The 12,925-nt window shown below is 38.0% G+C and overlaps 1 protein-coding gene across 1 annotated transcript in view; it reads left to right on the forward strand.

Annotated features, from left to right (window-relative positions):
- TRIM2 (tripartite motif containing 2) overlaps positions 1-12,925 on the forward strand; it is a 52,528-nt gene that overhangs the window by 35,398 nt on the left and 4,205 nt on the right. The window contains exons 8-11 of the mRNA XM_090288434.1: positions 2,736-2,839; positions 3,071-3,238; positions 8,852-9,020; positions 10,109-10,179. Coding sequence (XP_090144560.1) covers positions 2,736-2,839; positions 3,071-3,238; positions 8,852-9,020; positions 10,109-10,179 — 512 coding nt within the window. The remainder of the gene's footprint in view (positions 1-2,735; positions 2,840-3,070; positions 3,239-8,851; positions 9,021-10,108; positions 10,180-12,925) is intronic.

Raw genomic sequence — 12,925 nt, forward strand, 5'->3', positions numbered from 1 at the left:
AGGTTTTCCTAGTTTAACTGCTAATGAAAAATAGTATTAGTTTTTCCTTTAGAGTTTGCTAGTGGCTTCCTTTAATCCTCAGGGGGAACACTGTGATCTTGCTGTACTTAAAAAAACACAAATAGAATTTAAAAAAAAATCATGTTGTCAGTAACTGACAAAAGATGCTCATTAGAATCAGGGGATGTTACCCCAGCTATTTGTAAACTGAGCCACGTGACTTAAGGAAACAGGTTTTTAAAACAAATATAAAATTAACATGCCAATGCCCATCCTGTTTAGCTCTTAAAAATGTATAAGCAATCTTGGACTAACAGATGTGCCTCCAGCCTTGTGAGTTCATTTACACGTGCGACTACAGATTCCAGCTCTAGTTAACTTGAGACCAGAATAAGAGCTGGGCCAACATATCGCTCTGGAGCTCAGTAGAGGTTGGAGACCCTCTTCCTAGCAGTGCGGCCTTCTGCAACATAGTTCCATCGCTCTCCTGACCCAGTCTTGGCAGGTACTGGGCAGCTCACATTCGGGCAGAGTCTTTCTTTTCCTTGCTCTGAATAATATTGCTATGGAGTCCAACTAAATGCCTTCCCAATTTTCTCATGTCTGCTGACATTCAAATGTGTTTATTTCTGCCATGTACTTTTCTTCCTCCAACATCACCTTTATATTTTCAGAAGAAAAATTAAATCTCGTTGACTGAGTTAAAGCACCTTAACTTTCTATAAAACACAATCCTCCCTATTTTTCCCTTCCTTTCAAACACCAACTGCTGCTGCCTGCCAAGCCTTCTCTCCTTTGTCCTTAGGAGGAGGGACAACAGGTTAAATGAAAGGGGGCAGCAGGCAGGTTTCTGTCCCTACATGGGCCAGAAGGGCAAGCAAGCCAATGTTCATCATCTCTGTTCAGGTGCTTCTTACTCCCCTCCCCACTTTCCGTATTTCTTACCCGGATCTGTTTGCCCTGTAAGCCACGGTGCACTTCCAATTTTGACATAAGGATCTAGAACAACCTGGCTGTCTTTGCAGAGTCACTTCTTTTGTTTATGTTCCAGTTCAGTTGTCAAACTCGCTTTTTTTATTGTGCTTCTTCGCTTGAGCCTCGGTTCCTCATCTTGCAAACTCCCATACTTTTGTTTTGCTAAGTTTTTGATAAATTAAGTTTTTATTCTTGGGAGACCCTGGCCTTGCCCCTACTGCCTTTTAAGAAGTATGTTATAAACTGAGCATTTTAGGATTGTTTCTTTTCCTGGTCCTTCAGTTTTTCTGTATGCAATAACCAGCGGTTGCTTAGCCGTCAGTGGGAATGAACAAAAGCTAATACCATGCTAGCACATACCCCTTTCAAGGGCTGCCCCCCACCAGCAGATGCCAACACATCATCTTTAAAGAGTGTTAGCTGATGCCATAGACATGCATATCATAGGGATTCCATGTGACTCAAGTATAAAAGATCATCTCCTCTGGTTCATTTGAAATAAAATAAAAGTGTTTTCTCCACAATGTGGAAAATGTTCTTTTGAGGTCTGGACCTCAGATTTATCTTTCACGTTAGTGAGAGTAGATGAAATAGTGAGGCGATGAGGAAACCTGCTAGAGTCCAGGATTTCCGTAACATGTGGGTCTGGTGGAACCAGGTGGTCTGACATGGTTGGTGGTGCTCCGCAGTTCTGTTGTTGAGTTTATTCTGAGTTTAATTCCATCACCAATTTCGCTTTCTAACCCGGAAATCTGGTTTCAAAAGTATTTCTAAGTAGTGCTTAATTTAAATATGTATTTAAGTTGTCACTGTGAGCATCTTTGTCTACTAAGGCACTGCATTGATGTCTAAGATGAAATATTAAATTGCGCTTTTGAATATAAATGAGATTATAAAACCGAGGCATAGCTTTCTCTCTCTATGAAAATTTTATCCTCCTTCCTGCTCATTTCTGAGCAAAGTTTATTCTGTTTCCATCCATTATTATTTACATGAGTCTCTTGAAATCAGTTGTAAACACTTCTTTTGAAACAAAAACAGACGTCTGTTAGTTAACCTATAGATGCCTTTGCTATTTTTTCTCCTGCCTCATCTCTCTCATTAAAGAAAGTCAGTAAAGATGAAAATATCACTTAGATTAATTCATTTTCTTTTGCGTTTCTTTATTTAATCCAGAAAGTGCTCTGTCAGGGTATCTTTTACATTTCCATACAGCCTGAGAATACACAGTCTTTGAGGTAACGAGTCTGTGAAAATAATGCACAAGTAAATCCAGTATATAAAAATCAGCCTGCTAGTTTATAACAGCTGTGGCCTTAAGGTCTGTTAAATGCACTGAAGGCTAATGTTCGGGTTTCTTCTAAGAGCTGCTGGGTGCGAGGGTAGGATTTTGGCAAAATTCTAAAATAAGGCTCTCTCCTATTGCAAATCCTCAATTATAATGTTAGTTTCTAATATTGTGTCTTTGTGGAATCTAAATCTATTCTAATCATGTTAATATGCAGCTACAACTTAGTAAGAGAAGATTGGCATTTGCCTAAAAGAGTGATTTTTGCGAAGACTTGATTGGTCTGGAAGGGAAGTTCAGTAGCAGATAAATTAGGTCACGGGGAGAGTGTTCTCTTTCTCTTTTTTTAAAGTATAATTTTAAAACAGTGCATTCTCAGGTTACCTATGGAAGCCTGGATAATTCTCTTACTGAGACTGAGAAATCTGATTCTCTGTTGCTTAATTTATGTGGTTTTATAATTTACTTCTAGGTACCAAAGGAAGAAATAAAGGAGAATTCACAAATCTTCAAGGGGTAGCTGCATCTACAAGTGGGAAGATATTAATTGCAGACAGTAACAACCAGTGTGTGCAGGTATGGCCCTAAATTGTATACCTTCAACCACTGACGGTGATAAAATAGGTACAGTGGCATATTTTCCTACTTAAGACTTGAGGTGCATGGTATAAGGAAAGCTTATAATGTGTGCACAGTCTTTTCTTCAAATAGGACTGGCAAGTTCTGACCTGTAGTGCAGGTGATAAAGTTTCTGGCCTATTTCTTCTGTGTGAGTTCTCATTCTAATGAATGTGATTTGTTTTACAGATATTTTCCAATGATGGCCAGTTCAAAAGTCGTTTTGGCATACGAGGACGCTCTCCCGGGCAACTGCAGCGGCCCACAGGGGTAGCTGTGCATCCGAGTGGGGACATAATTATTGCAGATTATGATAATAAATGGGTTAGCATTTTCTCTTCAGATGGGAAGTTTAAGGTAAGATTAAGTACTGATTAAGCACTAAACAGTTAAGAGAAGGAATGGAAAATATAAAATTAAATTGTCTTTCTTCTTTTTGAGATCAAATAAAATGCTCAACAATTCTTCATATACAGACATCTAGACTGTGTTACATCTAAGTTTTATGAAGTGAGAGTAACAATGATATTGCCATAAATCTACTCCTGTATATCCTAAACATGGCTTTATTTTATAAAGAAATTAGGTTACCCAGTCAGTTTTTTTATGCCATTGGATATAAGGGTTATTAAGAGGCAATTTGCATTTCCCAAATTAACCTACAGGTTGTCATTGATGAAGTGTGTTCTACTTTCTCAGATCTGTGATAAGTATCTTGGGGAGAAATAAAATTATAAGACACAGTCCTTATTTTTAAAAATATATAACCCCCTTGAGAAAAAAAGACTAATACACAGAAAACAATTCATATCAGCCTTTATTGTCATACATTGGTACAGTGTAAAAGCGTAGTGTTAAAGAATGTAAGAATTGGAAAGAAAAGAAAATGGGGCCTGGCTTCATAAAGAAAATGCAAATTGAGCTACACTTTGAAGGATCCCATCATTTGACCTATTTGCTGTCTCTCCCAGTGTCATCTTCTGTTTCTTCAGCAAGTCACCCAAGAGCAGAGAGCTCTCTGGTGATAACAAATGTCTCTCCTAAGGCATCATTATATTTTCCTTTTTAAAGTTGTTAGACCTTTACAATCGTAATAGTATTTTTATTATTAAATAAGTTACTTACGTAACTGTTCATCTTCAGATTGGAACCTCTGTATTGTATGATGTAGGATGTTTTCAACCTAGAAAAATAAAAAGCAATTTTTTAATATTTTTAACTTTTAATTTTTAATTTTTTTATTGTTGTTCTATTACATTTGTCTCAATTTTCCCCATTGCTCTCCACTGCCCCGTCCACTCCCCAAAAGCTGTTGTTTTTAATTCTACCATATTGCACAAAATTCTTCAATTGGCTCTGCTTTTTTTTGCCCCACTAGTAATATAATGCCTTCATATGATGGCCATGTACAAAGAAAAGTCTCCGGCCTCTCTAACTTCCTTCTCTTCTTTTGTGTTTTCATAATTGTATGTGTAGTGCACCATACCCAAATATGACAATTTTAACATCAATAGAATAAAAACTATGCAGGGGCCTCTTGAAAATATCTGTCTAGGTAGGAGACAAACTACAGTTCCTACTTCATACTGTAGCAAAATCATGACCTGTTTTTTAAAGTTCAGAAACAAATACTAAGATAGGTATTGAAAGAGGAGTTTTATATCTATATATTATATTGAAATATTTTATATCTAATATATTAAAACATTGAAATGGAAGAGAGAATGGTTTCCTGAATTAAGCCTTTTCATTCAGTGGTTTAATATTCTGTATGTAATAGACACTCTTCCTGGAAGAACTGGATTTACATGGTTGGAATAGTCTTGATAATAATGGGAATAAACAGTGAAGAACACTCATGCCCCCTAGAGGATTGGGAGAATGGACATGGTAGTTTCAACATCCTACCCCTAAACGCCTTTTTTGTTTACAGCAGATATTGGTCAAAACCCAAAGGGTTGAAGGATAGCGAGTGAAAAACACATTAGTACCCTAAGGGAGTTCATCCAAGTATGATGTGCAGGACCATACACTGAGAGATGCTTATTTTCTTCTTTGATGGGATTCAATAAAATAAAACAGGTGCTCACAAAGACAAACCTTTAGCACAAATGTGAACTCTATGTATTTATTCCTAATAGTTCTAGGACTATCACATCGTATCTTCTTTTCTTTTACTCACTAACTTCTTAGCCGTAATACTCACTCCTCTCTGCCTCTAACTTTTTTCTTTCCCATCTTCCCTCCTGACTTACATCTTCTGGTCCATTTAGGAACCCTTTGTGACTCCAGAACAGACACAGAGGCCCCTGTCATAAAGAATTAGGAAATCAGGAGGTGCCATTTTGGGTTTTTCCTTTCCTTTTTCTTTTCTTTCTTTCTTTTTTTTTTTTTTTTAATGGTAGAAATGAAGACCCTGGTCACTATATTCTAAAATATCTCATCTTTTTCTTCTTCAACTTAATGACCTATTTGTTGAGCTAAATACTTTCATTTAACAGTTCCAGAGCCAGGATCTAAAATATCTTTGCTTATTATTCTATTTAAGATGGGGGACACATTATCAGACCAAATGTTATTCATTCTTATTTTATTTGGTAGAATCTAATGCAGCTGAACTAGGATTGAAGGGAAGTGGAAAGAAAAGAGGTTTTGGTTCAACATTTAAGTTTTTTCTTTAGACCCGCACTAACTAGTTCTTAACTATTTGATAGAATGGCAGTAATCCTTTACTTTCTGTTTTTAAGCTACGTAATTATCATCCACTTGGTATTATTATGTGGCTGAGTCATTCTAAGTAACAACTAGTGTTCGTAGTGTTAGGTACTAATAATATTCTTGTTTTAATAATCAGAGTCTTCTCTCTTTTGATCCCTACTGACATATCTTCTATTCAGACATGGAAGAAAGTGCACAATTTCTTTGTAAGTTATTATGTTATAGTGTCTTTGATCTTGGGGCTCAATTGCAGAATCAGAACCAAATTTACACAATAGAATCCCTTGCCAGAATGCCGTTGTTTCCTTCCTAAGTAAATGTCTTCGCTCTAAAGAGATCAAACCTGAATCTCAGACATTTATAAACTTCCAAGAATGAAAGATTATACAAAGTCTGAACCTCTGCTATAGGAACATCCCCACCCTTCTCTTCATGCTCTGTTTTTGCACATATCTTCATGTCTCTGTTGGGAAAGAAGATAATCCTATGGGTCAGGTATGATGCCAGCTGAGTGGGGCGAGGGAAAAGGAGATTATCAGTGTGCCATATGCTGTGGTTGACATTTCCCTTTATCTTTTGAAACCTGCAAGACCCAGGAGGTAAACGACATAGTTGCCGTTTTACAGATGAGAAAACCGAGGTTCATGCTGGTGAAAGAGTGAATGAATTTTGTCCGAAATTGTGATCCTGGTTAACAGAATGAACTGCGGTGCCATACAAGGAACTAGGAAATCAGGAGGTGCTAGTTTGGCTTTTCTCTTTTGTTTGTTTTTTTAATGATGGAAATGAGGAAGATAAATTCGGTTTGACATTTATTGAGTTTAAGGTGACACTTGAAAAGTAGGCCATGAGTAAAGATACGGATTTGAGAATCTTACACATAGAGGTGAAAGTTGATGCTATAGCATAAATGAGATCTTAGAAGAAGTGTAGGGTTGCATTGTCCTGTACGGTAGCCTCTAGCCACTTGTGGGTACTGAGCTCTTGAAATGGGGCTGGTCTGAATTGAGATGTGCTGTGAGTGGAAAATACATTCTGGATTTCGAAGACTTAGTCCCCAAAACAGAATGTAAACTATCTCACTAATTATTTTTATATTGATTACATGTTGAAATGATCACTTTCAGATATCTTGAGTTAAATGAAATATATAATTCAAACAAATTTTCCCTTTTCCTTTTTATTTTATTTTTTTAATTTGACTACTAGAAGACTTTAGGTTACATGTGTAGCTCACATTAGATTTCGATGAGACAGCACTAATATATATAGAGAAAATGAGAACTAAAGCAGAAACTGAGAAGGTAGCTTGTCTGCAGTTTAAAAAATTTTACTTTATAAAGTACTGTTTGCAAACAGATTTTTCAGATAAGCCTATAAAGGAGTATAAAATGAAAAGTTAAGAGTTTCTCTCACTACTACTAGTATCTCTTTCCCAGATACAAATACTCTGGTTTTTTACTTTCTCCTGCAGAAATATGTATACGTATATAAACACATTTAACACAAAAGGGGTCAGATTATTCTGACTGTTCTGTATGTTGCTTTATAATATATCTGAGAGATCTTTCATAAAAACACATACTGATCAACTTCGCTTTGCCATTTTAAGCTGGGGTGCAAGGACAGATGTGCTCCTTGCTGTCCCCTCATCGGCTGGGCATGCCTTTTGGCTGCCCTCTCATCTTGGGTACTCTTTCTCCTCCCTTGTCTACCGTGACCCATGTCATCAGGTTGTTCCGCATGCCTTCTGAGATGGCTCATTTGAATGCTCCCACATCTACCGTGTCAAAGACTCACTACCAGGCACTTTAAAATGGGCACAGGAGACGTGTTTGTCTCTGCAATGTGACAGACATCTTCGAGTGCCACATAGTGGGTGCTCAATCACTGCCTGTAGAGTTAGTAAATAAATGGGGAAATGAGTAAATACTTTATAAGCATTCTAGAAAATGGAGCAATAAAAGTAAAGGTGTAAGACATGGATCTAGTGGCAAGCAGGCATCTATGTACACACCTAGTCTACTGAGAAAAATGAATAAAATTTAAAATGCGTGTGGTGTTTGTTTGAAAGAAATCTAATGTTTTTCTACCATTTAAAAAGCTGTGAAAACTGGAACCATTTAGTCATTTTACCTTAGAACAATGCTAGAGTTCTAAAGTTAATATATCAAGGAAGTATTTGTTCCGCATCTCTTAGACACCAAGAAGTACATGGTGCTGAATAAAATAGACATGACTCCTGCCTCTGGGGCACTTAATGCTAGTAAAGTTCAATGGCAGATGCCTGGCAATTTTGATGTGAATTATGATATAAAATAATGACAATGATCACTTCTCTTTTATGATGGATTAATATTGTCAAGGCAGCCTTGCTCTGAGGAATCACCTGGAGACCACTGTGGGATAGGCAACGGGTTTATTGAGGGAAAAGGAAAAAGGAGGAAGAGGGGATGGGGAAGGGGAGATAGGGAATGGGGAGTGGAGACTCCTGGTCCTCCACGTGGGCCCGTAGGAATTGCCTTCCTGGACTTCTGCAGGTGCTATCCAACACACATTTTTTGAGGGTGAGTTTGCTTATTAACATATTCAGTAGGTCATTTACATCCTATTGAGTTTCCCCCACAAGGTTAGTTAACAAAACTGGTTAGGTCCATTAACATTTCCTCTGGGAATGGGCTAAGTTATCTGCATTTCCTCTGGGAACTGGCTAGGACCGGGTTGATTTGCACATGTCAAAAGTCTGGGTGTGCATTCTGGCTGCCTCCATGTTCTGACACTTTACCTACCTTGTTTAACTTTAATACAGTCCAAAAATACCACTGGAAGTTATTGAGGTCATTTTTTGACATTTTTTATTATATGAGGAATCTGCAGCTTAAAGAAATTAAATGCATTTGTGCTAGACCAGGTGTATCCAAAGCAAGCAGCAGAGGTCAGACTCCCTACTCATAATCCGGGGACTTTTTGCTATACCGCTTTCCTCTTTAGAAGGGAACTGTGACCCCAGTTAAGGGGATTCCAGAATATTTTTGGTGGTGATTCCTTTAAAAAAATAAGAATTTCATATAAATATCAATAGCAGATAAGAGATGGGCTAAAGACAATTTTCCAAGACAGAGATCATTGTGACATGAGTCACTGTGTACCCCCATTTGAACACTCAAGTAAATGTTTACTAAGAAAACTGTCTGCCTTCATGTTCTGCGTAGTGTCTTAAACGTCACTCACTGCTGTGTTTGTCTCTCACAGACTAAAATCGGATCGGGAAAGCTGATGGGGCCCAAAGGAGTTTCTGTGGACCGTAACGGGCACATCATTGTGGTGGATAACAAGGCGTGCTGCGTGTTTATCTTCCAGCCAAACGGGAAGATTGTCACCAGGTTTGGTAGCCGAGGAAATGGGGACAGGCAGTTTGCAGGTACACTCGACGGTAATATGTAAACCCCCTTTTTATGCCTCTTCTGCTCACATTTGCATGATGTTGGAGCATGTTGAAGACGCCTCAGCCCCGGTGTGTTTGCTGGCTTTGGGGAAGACTTGTGGGATGGAATCGAAGCAAAAGGCATGGTTAGGTGCTTCTCAGTGACTCCCCTGCAGGGAGTTGAACTGCCATCCACGTGTGGCTTTTACGAGTGGCACTTCACCATTCAGAAGTCTAATCTTTGAATAGTAATAGTAAATAAAATATAAAATTAAAATCAAATATTTTAAAATAAGAGTGTTTGAGGAACAGTGGAGTAACTCCTGTATCCGCCTGGCTGGAGCTTTATTTAAAGAGCCTCTGAATGAGAAATTTTTCACCTTTCTAGGTGATTATAGGTGAACAGGCATTCAGAGTATTTGTTGAGTAAGGGAAGGGCAGTCTCTTTTATTTCTCTTTTTGCTCTACCACTTTGCAGTCACAAGCTTACTCAGTTTTTCGCATCTGCGAGAAGCAGCAGAAAACCGTTCATTAAATTTCCTTCTTAAAGGGCTGTTTTTGTCATTTAACCTTAATTTGTATAATCTTCCTTTGTGCTTTGTCTCCAGTTCTACCACATTCTGAACGTCACCAAAAATTATAGAGTGTGGGTTTTCTGCTCTACTTTTAAAAAAATCTTACCTAGTGGCATCTTTTTCCTCAATGCTGGGAGTTACCATGTCTTTCCTCAGTGGGACCTGAGGACCCTAAAATAACTAACACGTCCTCAGGCAAGCTGGCAGATGTGGCATTCAGATGGTGGTATGGAGAATGAATTCTGATGCTCATTGCTCATCCCTCTTCATTATGGCTGCTGGAACGCTTAGCTTGATCTGGAAGAAGTCAGAGTAGATGGTGACGAGTGTAGAGTGATAGACATTCCATGCTGTCTGGAACCAGAGGTCTGGCTGAATGGTCTTTCAAGTACTAAGGCTCATCTTATTTGTTCTTTCTTAACTAAGTACTGCATTATGTTTTGTAACTGCTCTGTTGTAATTATTTTTCTTGTTACAATCATCTCATATTTGTTTCCATCTTTATTGCAGGTCCCCATTTTGCAGCTGTAAATAGCAATAATGAAATTATTGTTACAGATTTCCATAATCATTCTGTCAAGGTACTACTAAAAACATATCAGTTGTTGTTAACTTTTCACTGCTTTTATTGAGAAATTGGTCTGGGGAAAAAGTAACATAATGGTAACATACACACAGAGGATCTTAAGGAGTTAACCTGAAAGAACAGATTTTGTTTCTCCTTGAGATGTAGGTAGAGGGGGAAAGAAAGATTTGATCTTTGTTATGAACAAATTAGGAAATAAATAAAAGTGATTCAGAATAAATTTCTCATTTATGGAAATGAGAAAATGCTTAGCAACATTCAAGACCACACTTCTCAAGGTGGGATGCATGTTCCATTGAAGGGATGCCAGGTGGTCATGGGCAGATGTTTTGAAGAGTCATGTATTTACTTTTAAGGTTTACCTTCAGGTTCTATCAACTAATACATACTGGTTTGTACTTATTGAAGTGATGTAAAGTTATCCTTGTAAGTAAATTTCTTTAAATTTTTTCAAGTTAGGAATTTAAAGGAAATATAATAAGGGAACAGCGTAGATGGTATGCCAGTGATTGAGGTTTGCACTTAGAGACAACCATTGAGCAACCGACATTAAAAGCAGTTTGTCAGTGTTGGTAACTGGAGTGGCTAGAAAGGAGTTTAACACCCAAAGGTACTCTTTCTTCTGTGTCTTTCACTGCTTTATTTCCCTAGCCCATTCTAGAAGATTTCTTTAACCTGAGTAAATGGAAAAGCCTTAAGCTTCTTTGATGGTTATGCCAAGTCCCTGTACAAAGAGTAGAGCATGGGGGACCCTCACAATGGGGCAGGGTGAGGGAAAAGGATGCCCACTGTTGCCAGCTTCCAAGGCTGCCTTCTGCCATGCCATCTCTCCACAGTTGCTACCAAAGAGGCGGAACTCCATCTGCACTGCCTCCACTTCCCTCCATGCCAGTAAATTGCATATTCTCACCTCTGTGGGACATGTCTTGAAACAGGGAAGAGAGCAGTGGGAAAAAATCAATGGCGGAGGAGGAAGGAAACAAAAAAGCAGCAGGGACTGGGCTTGTGTCCCTCCTCCTGGGGGCTTAGAACGGTCCTGTGCAAGTATTACTACAGAAGGCTGGCACAGGCTGTTATCACATCCTACCCTTCTCTCAATTTATACAGGAATCATTCATTGAACTATGTAAGGGCCCGTAATCAGAAGAAAACCCATGTAAATCCTAACAGTGCAAAGGCCAACAAACACCTGGCCACAGATGTTCTTCCCTATCCCCCACCAGAAGGCAGTGATATTAATCAAGTTGCTCTTTTCTACTAAATGCAACTGTGACCCTGGAGCCTTTCCCATCCCTGGGCTCAGGCAGCCTCTATGAAGGCCCTAGCATTGGTGTGGGACACCTCCTATTTCTCAGCCCTGCTACCACTGTAGAAGGACATAGGACATATGTAAGTGACAAAAATGCAAGGCAGATAGCAATAAATAATTTCTTACAAATAGGTACGTATAAAGTTCTGTAAGTGTCCAGAAGAAAAGATTTCTGAGACTGTCAGGGAAGACTTCCAAGTGGAGTGGTATTTGAGGTGAGCAGAATTTTGAAATCAGAAAAGGATTATCATCAATGTTATAAAAACATGCCTTAAACACTTACTCTAAAAAGCAAAGCTATAAAAAATGATTTCAGGTCATACTTCTAACACTTAATATGTTTTCATCTGAATAATTTATAAGCAATTAAATGACATTTTAGATGGGGGAAATAGAAACTATGAGAAATTTATAATTATGGATTCTGAAAACTTCAAGTTTTCAATACAGCAGAGGTAGATTATTTTAGTTAAACTCAGTTTTCCTCTTACTTAAAATCAGTCTCTTTTTTTTTGGTTTTGTTTTTCTGTCTTCTCCGTGGTAGCTGTTGCCATATCGCTTTTATGGATAGTTGGAGGTTTTTGTCTGTTTGTTTGTTTTTCATATAACACAGAGCAGCTAGCATCGTTCTGGATTAAAGTCACTTCTCTTGATAAATGTAAAAACTATACCTGTAGGTCAAGTCTAACAAGTGGTCTGGTTAATTCTTTAGCTACCTTCATTATATATTTTCTTTTCCTGGCAAAACAAGTAAGACTAAATTTGGCATTCTTCATCATTCCAAAATGAAGCAGAAGTGCCGAGCATTGGGATTATGCCAAGGAAAACATACTGGCTCAGAGAGATAAACACAGACAAGTCAACACAAAGATTATTTGTAGGACTTAAGAGAAAGATCAGAGAATGATAAATTGGGACCTCACCTGCATGCAGACACGCCTATTGCTCTTTAAAGCTAGAATGTTTTATGTGAAAGGAAATCAAAAGGTTCAGGAGAGATTTTTGAAACATAGTAGTAAGCCTACATGGTAGTATTGGGTTGGCCAACAAGTCCATTTAGTTTTTTTGTGCAGTGGCTCTAGTAGCGCTTAGTTGTTTTGAACTTCATTTGAAACAATTTTGTTAGGTTGTATTGTGACAGCTGTCATATCAGCTGCATTTAAGAAAAACTATCAAAACTGGTGAATTTTTGTGCAGCCATTTTAATACTGAAGATGGAAGCAAAAACGCAACATTTTTGGCGTATTATATCTTATTATTTTGAGAAAGGTAAAAACGCAACTGAAATGCAAAAAAAAAAAAAAAAATTTATGCAGCATATGGAGAAGGTGCTGTGACTGATCCAATGTATCAAAAGTGGTTTGTGAAGTTTCTTGGTACTATTGACATTTTGGCCAAGTAATTCTTTGCTGTGGGGCCATCTTACGCATTG

Source organism: Furipterus horrens, unplaced genomic scaffold, assembly GCF_987537825.1.
Source record: "Furipterus horrens unplaced genomic scaffold, mFurHor1.1.pri manual_scaffold_10, whole genome shotgun sequence".
NCBI classification, from domain to species: domain Eukaryota; kingdom Metazoa; phylum Chordata; class Mammalia; order Chiroptera; family Furipteridae; genus Furipterus; species Furipterus horrens.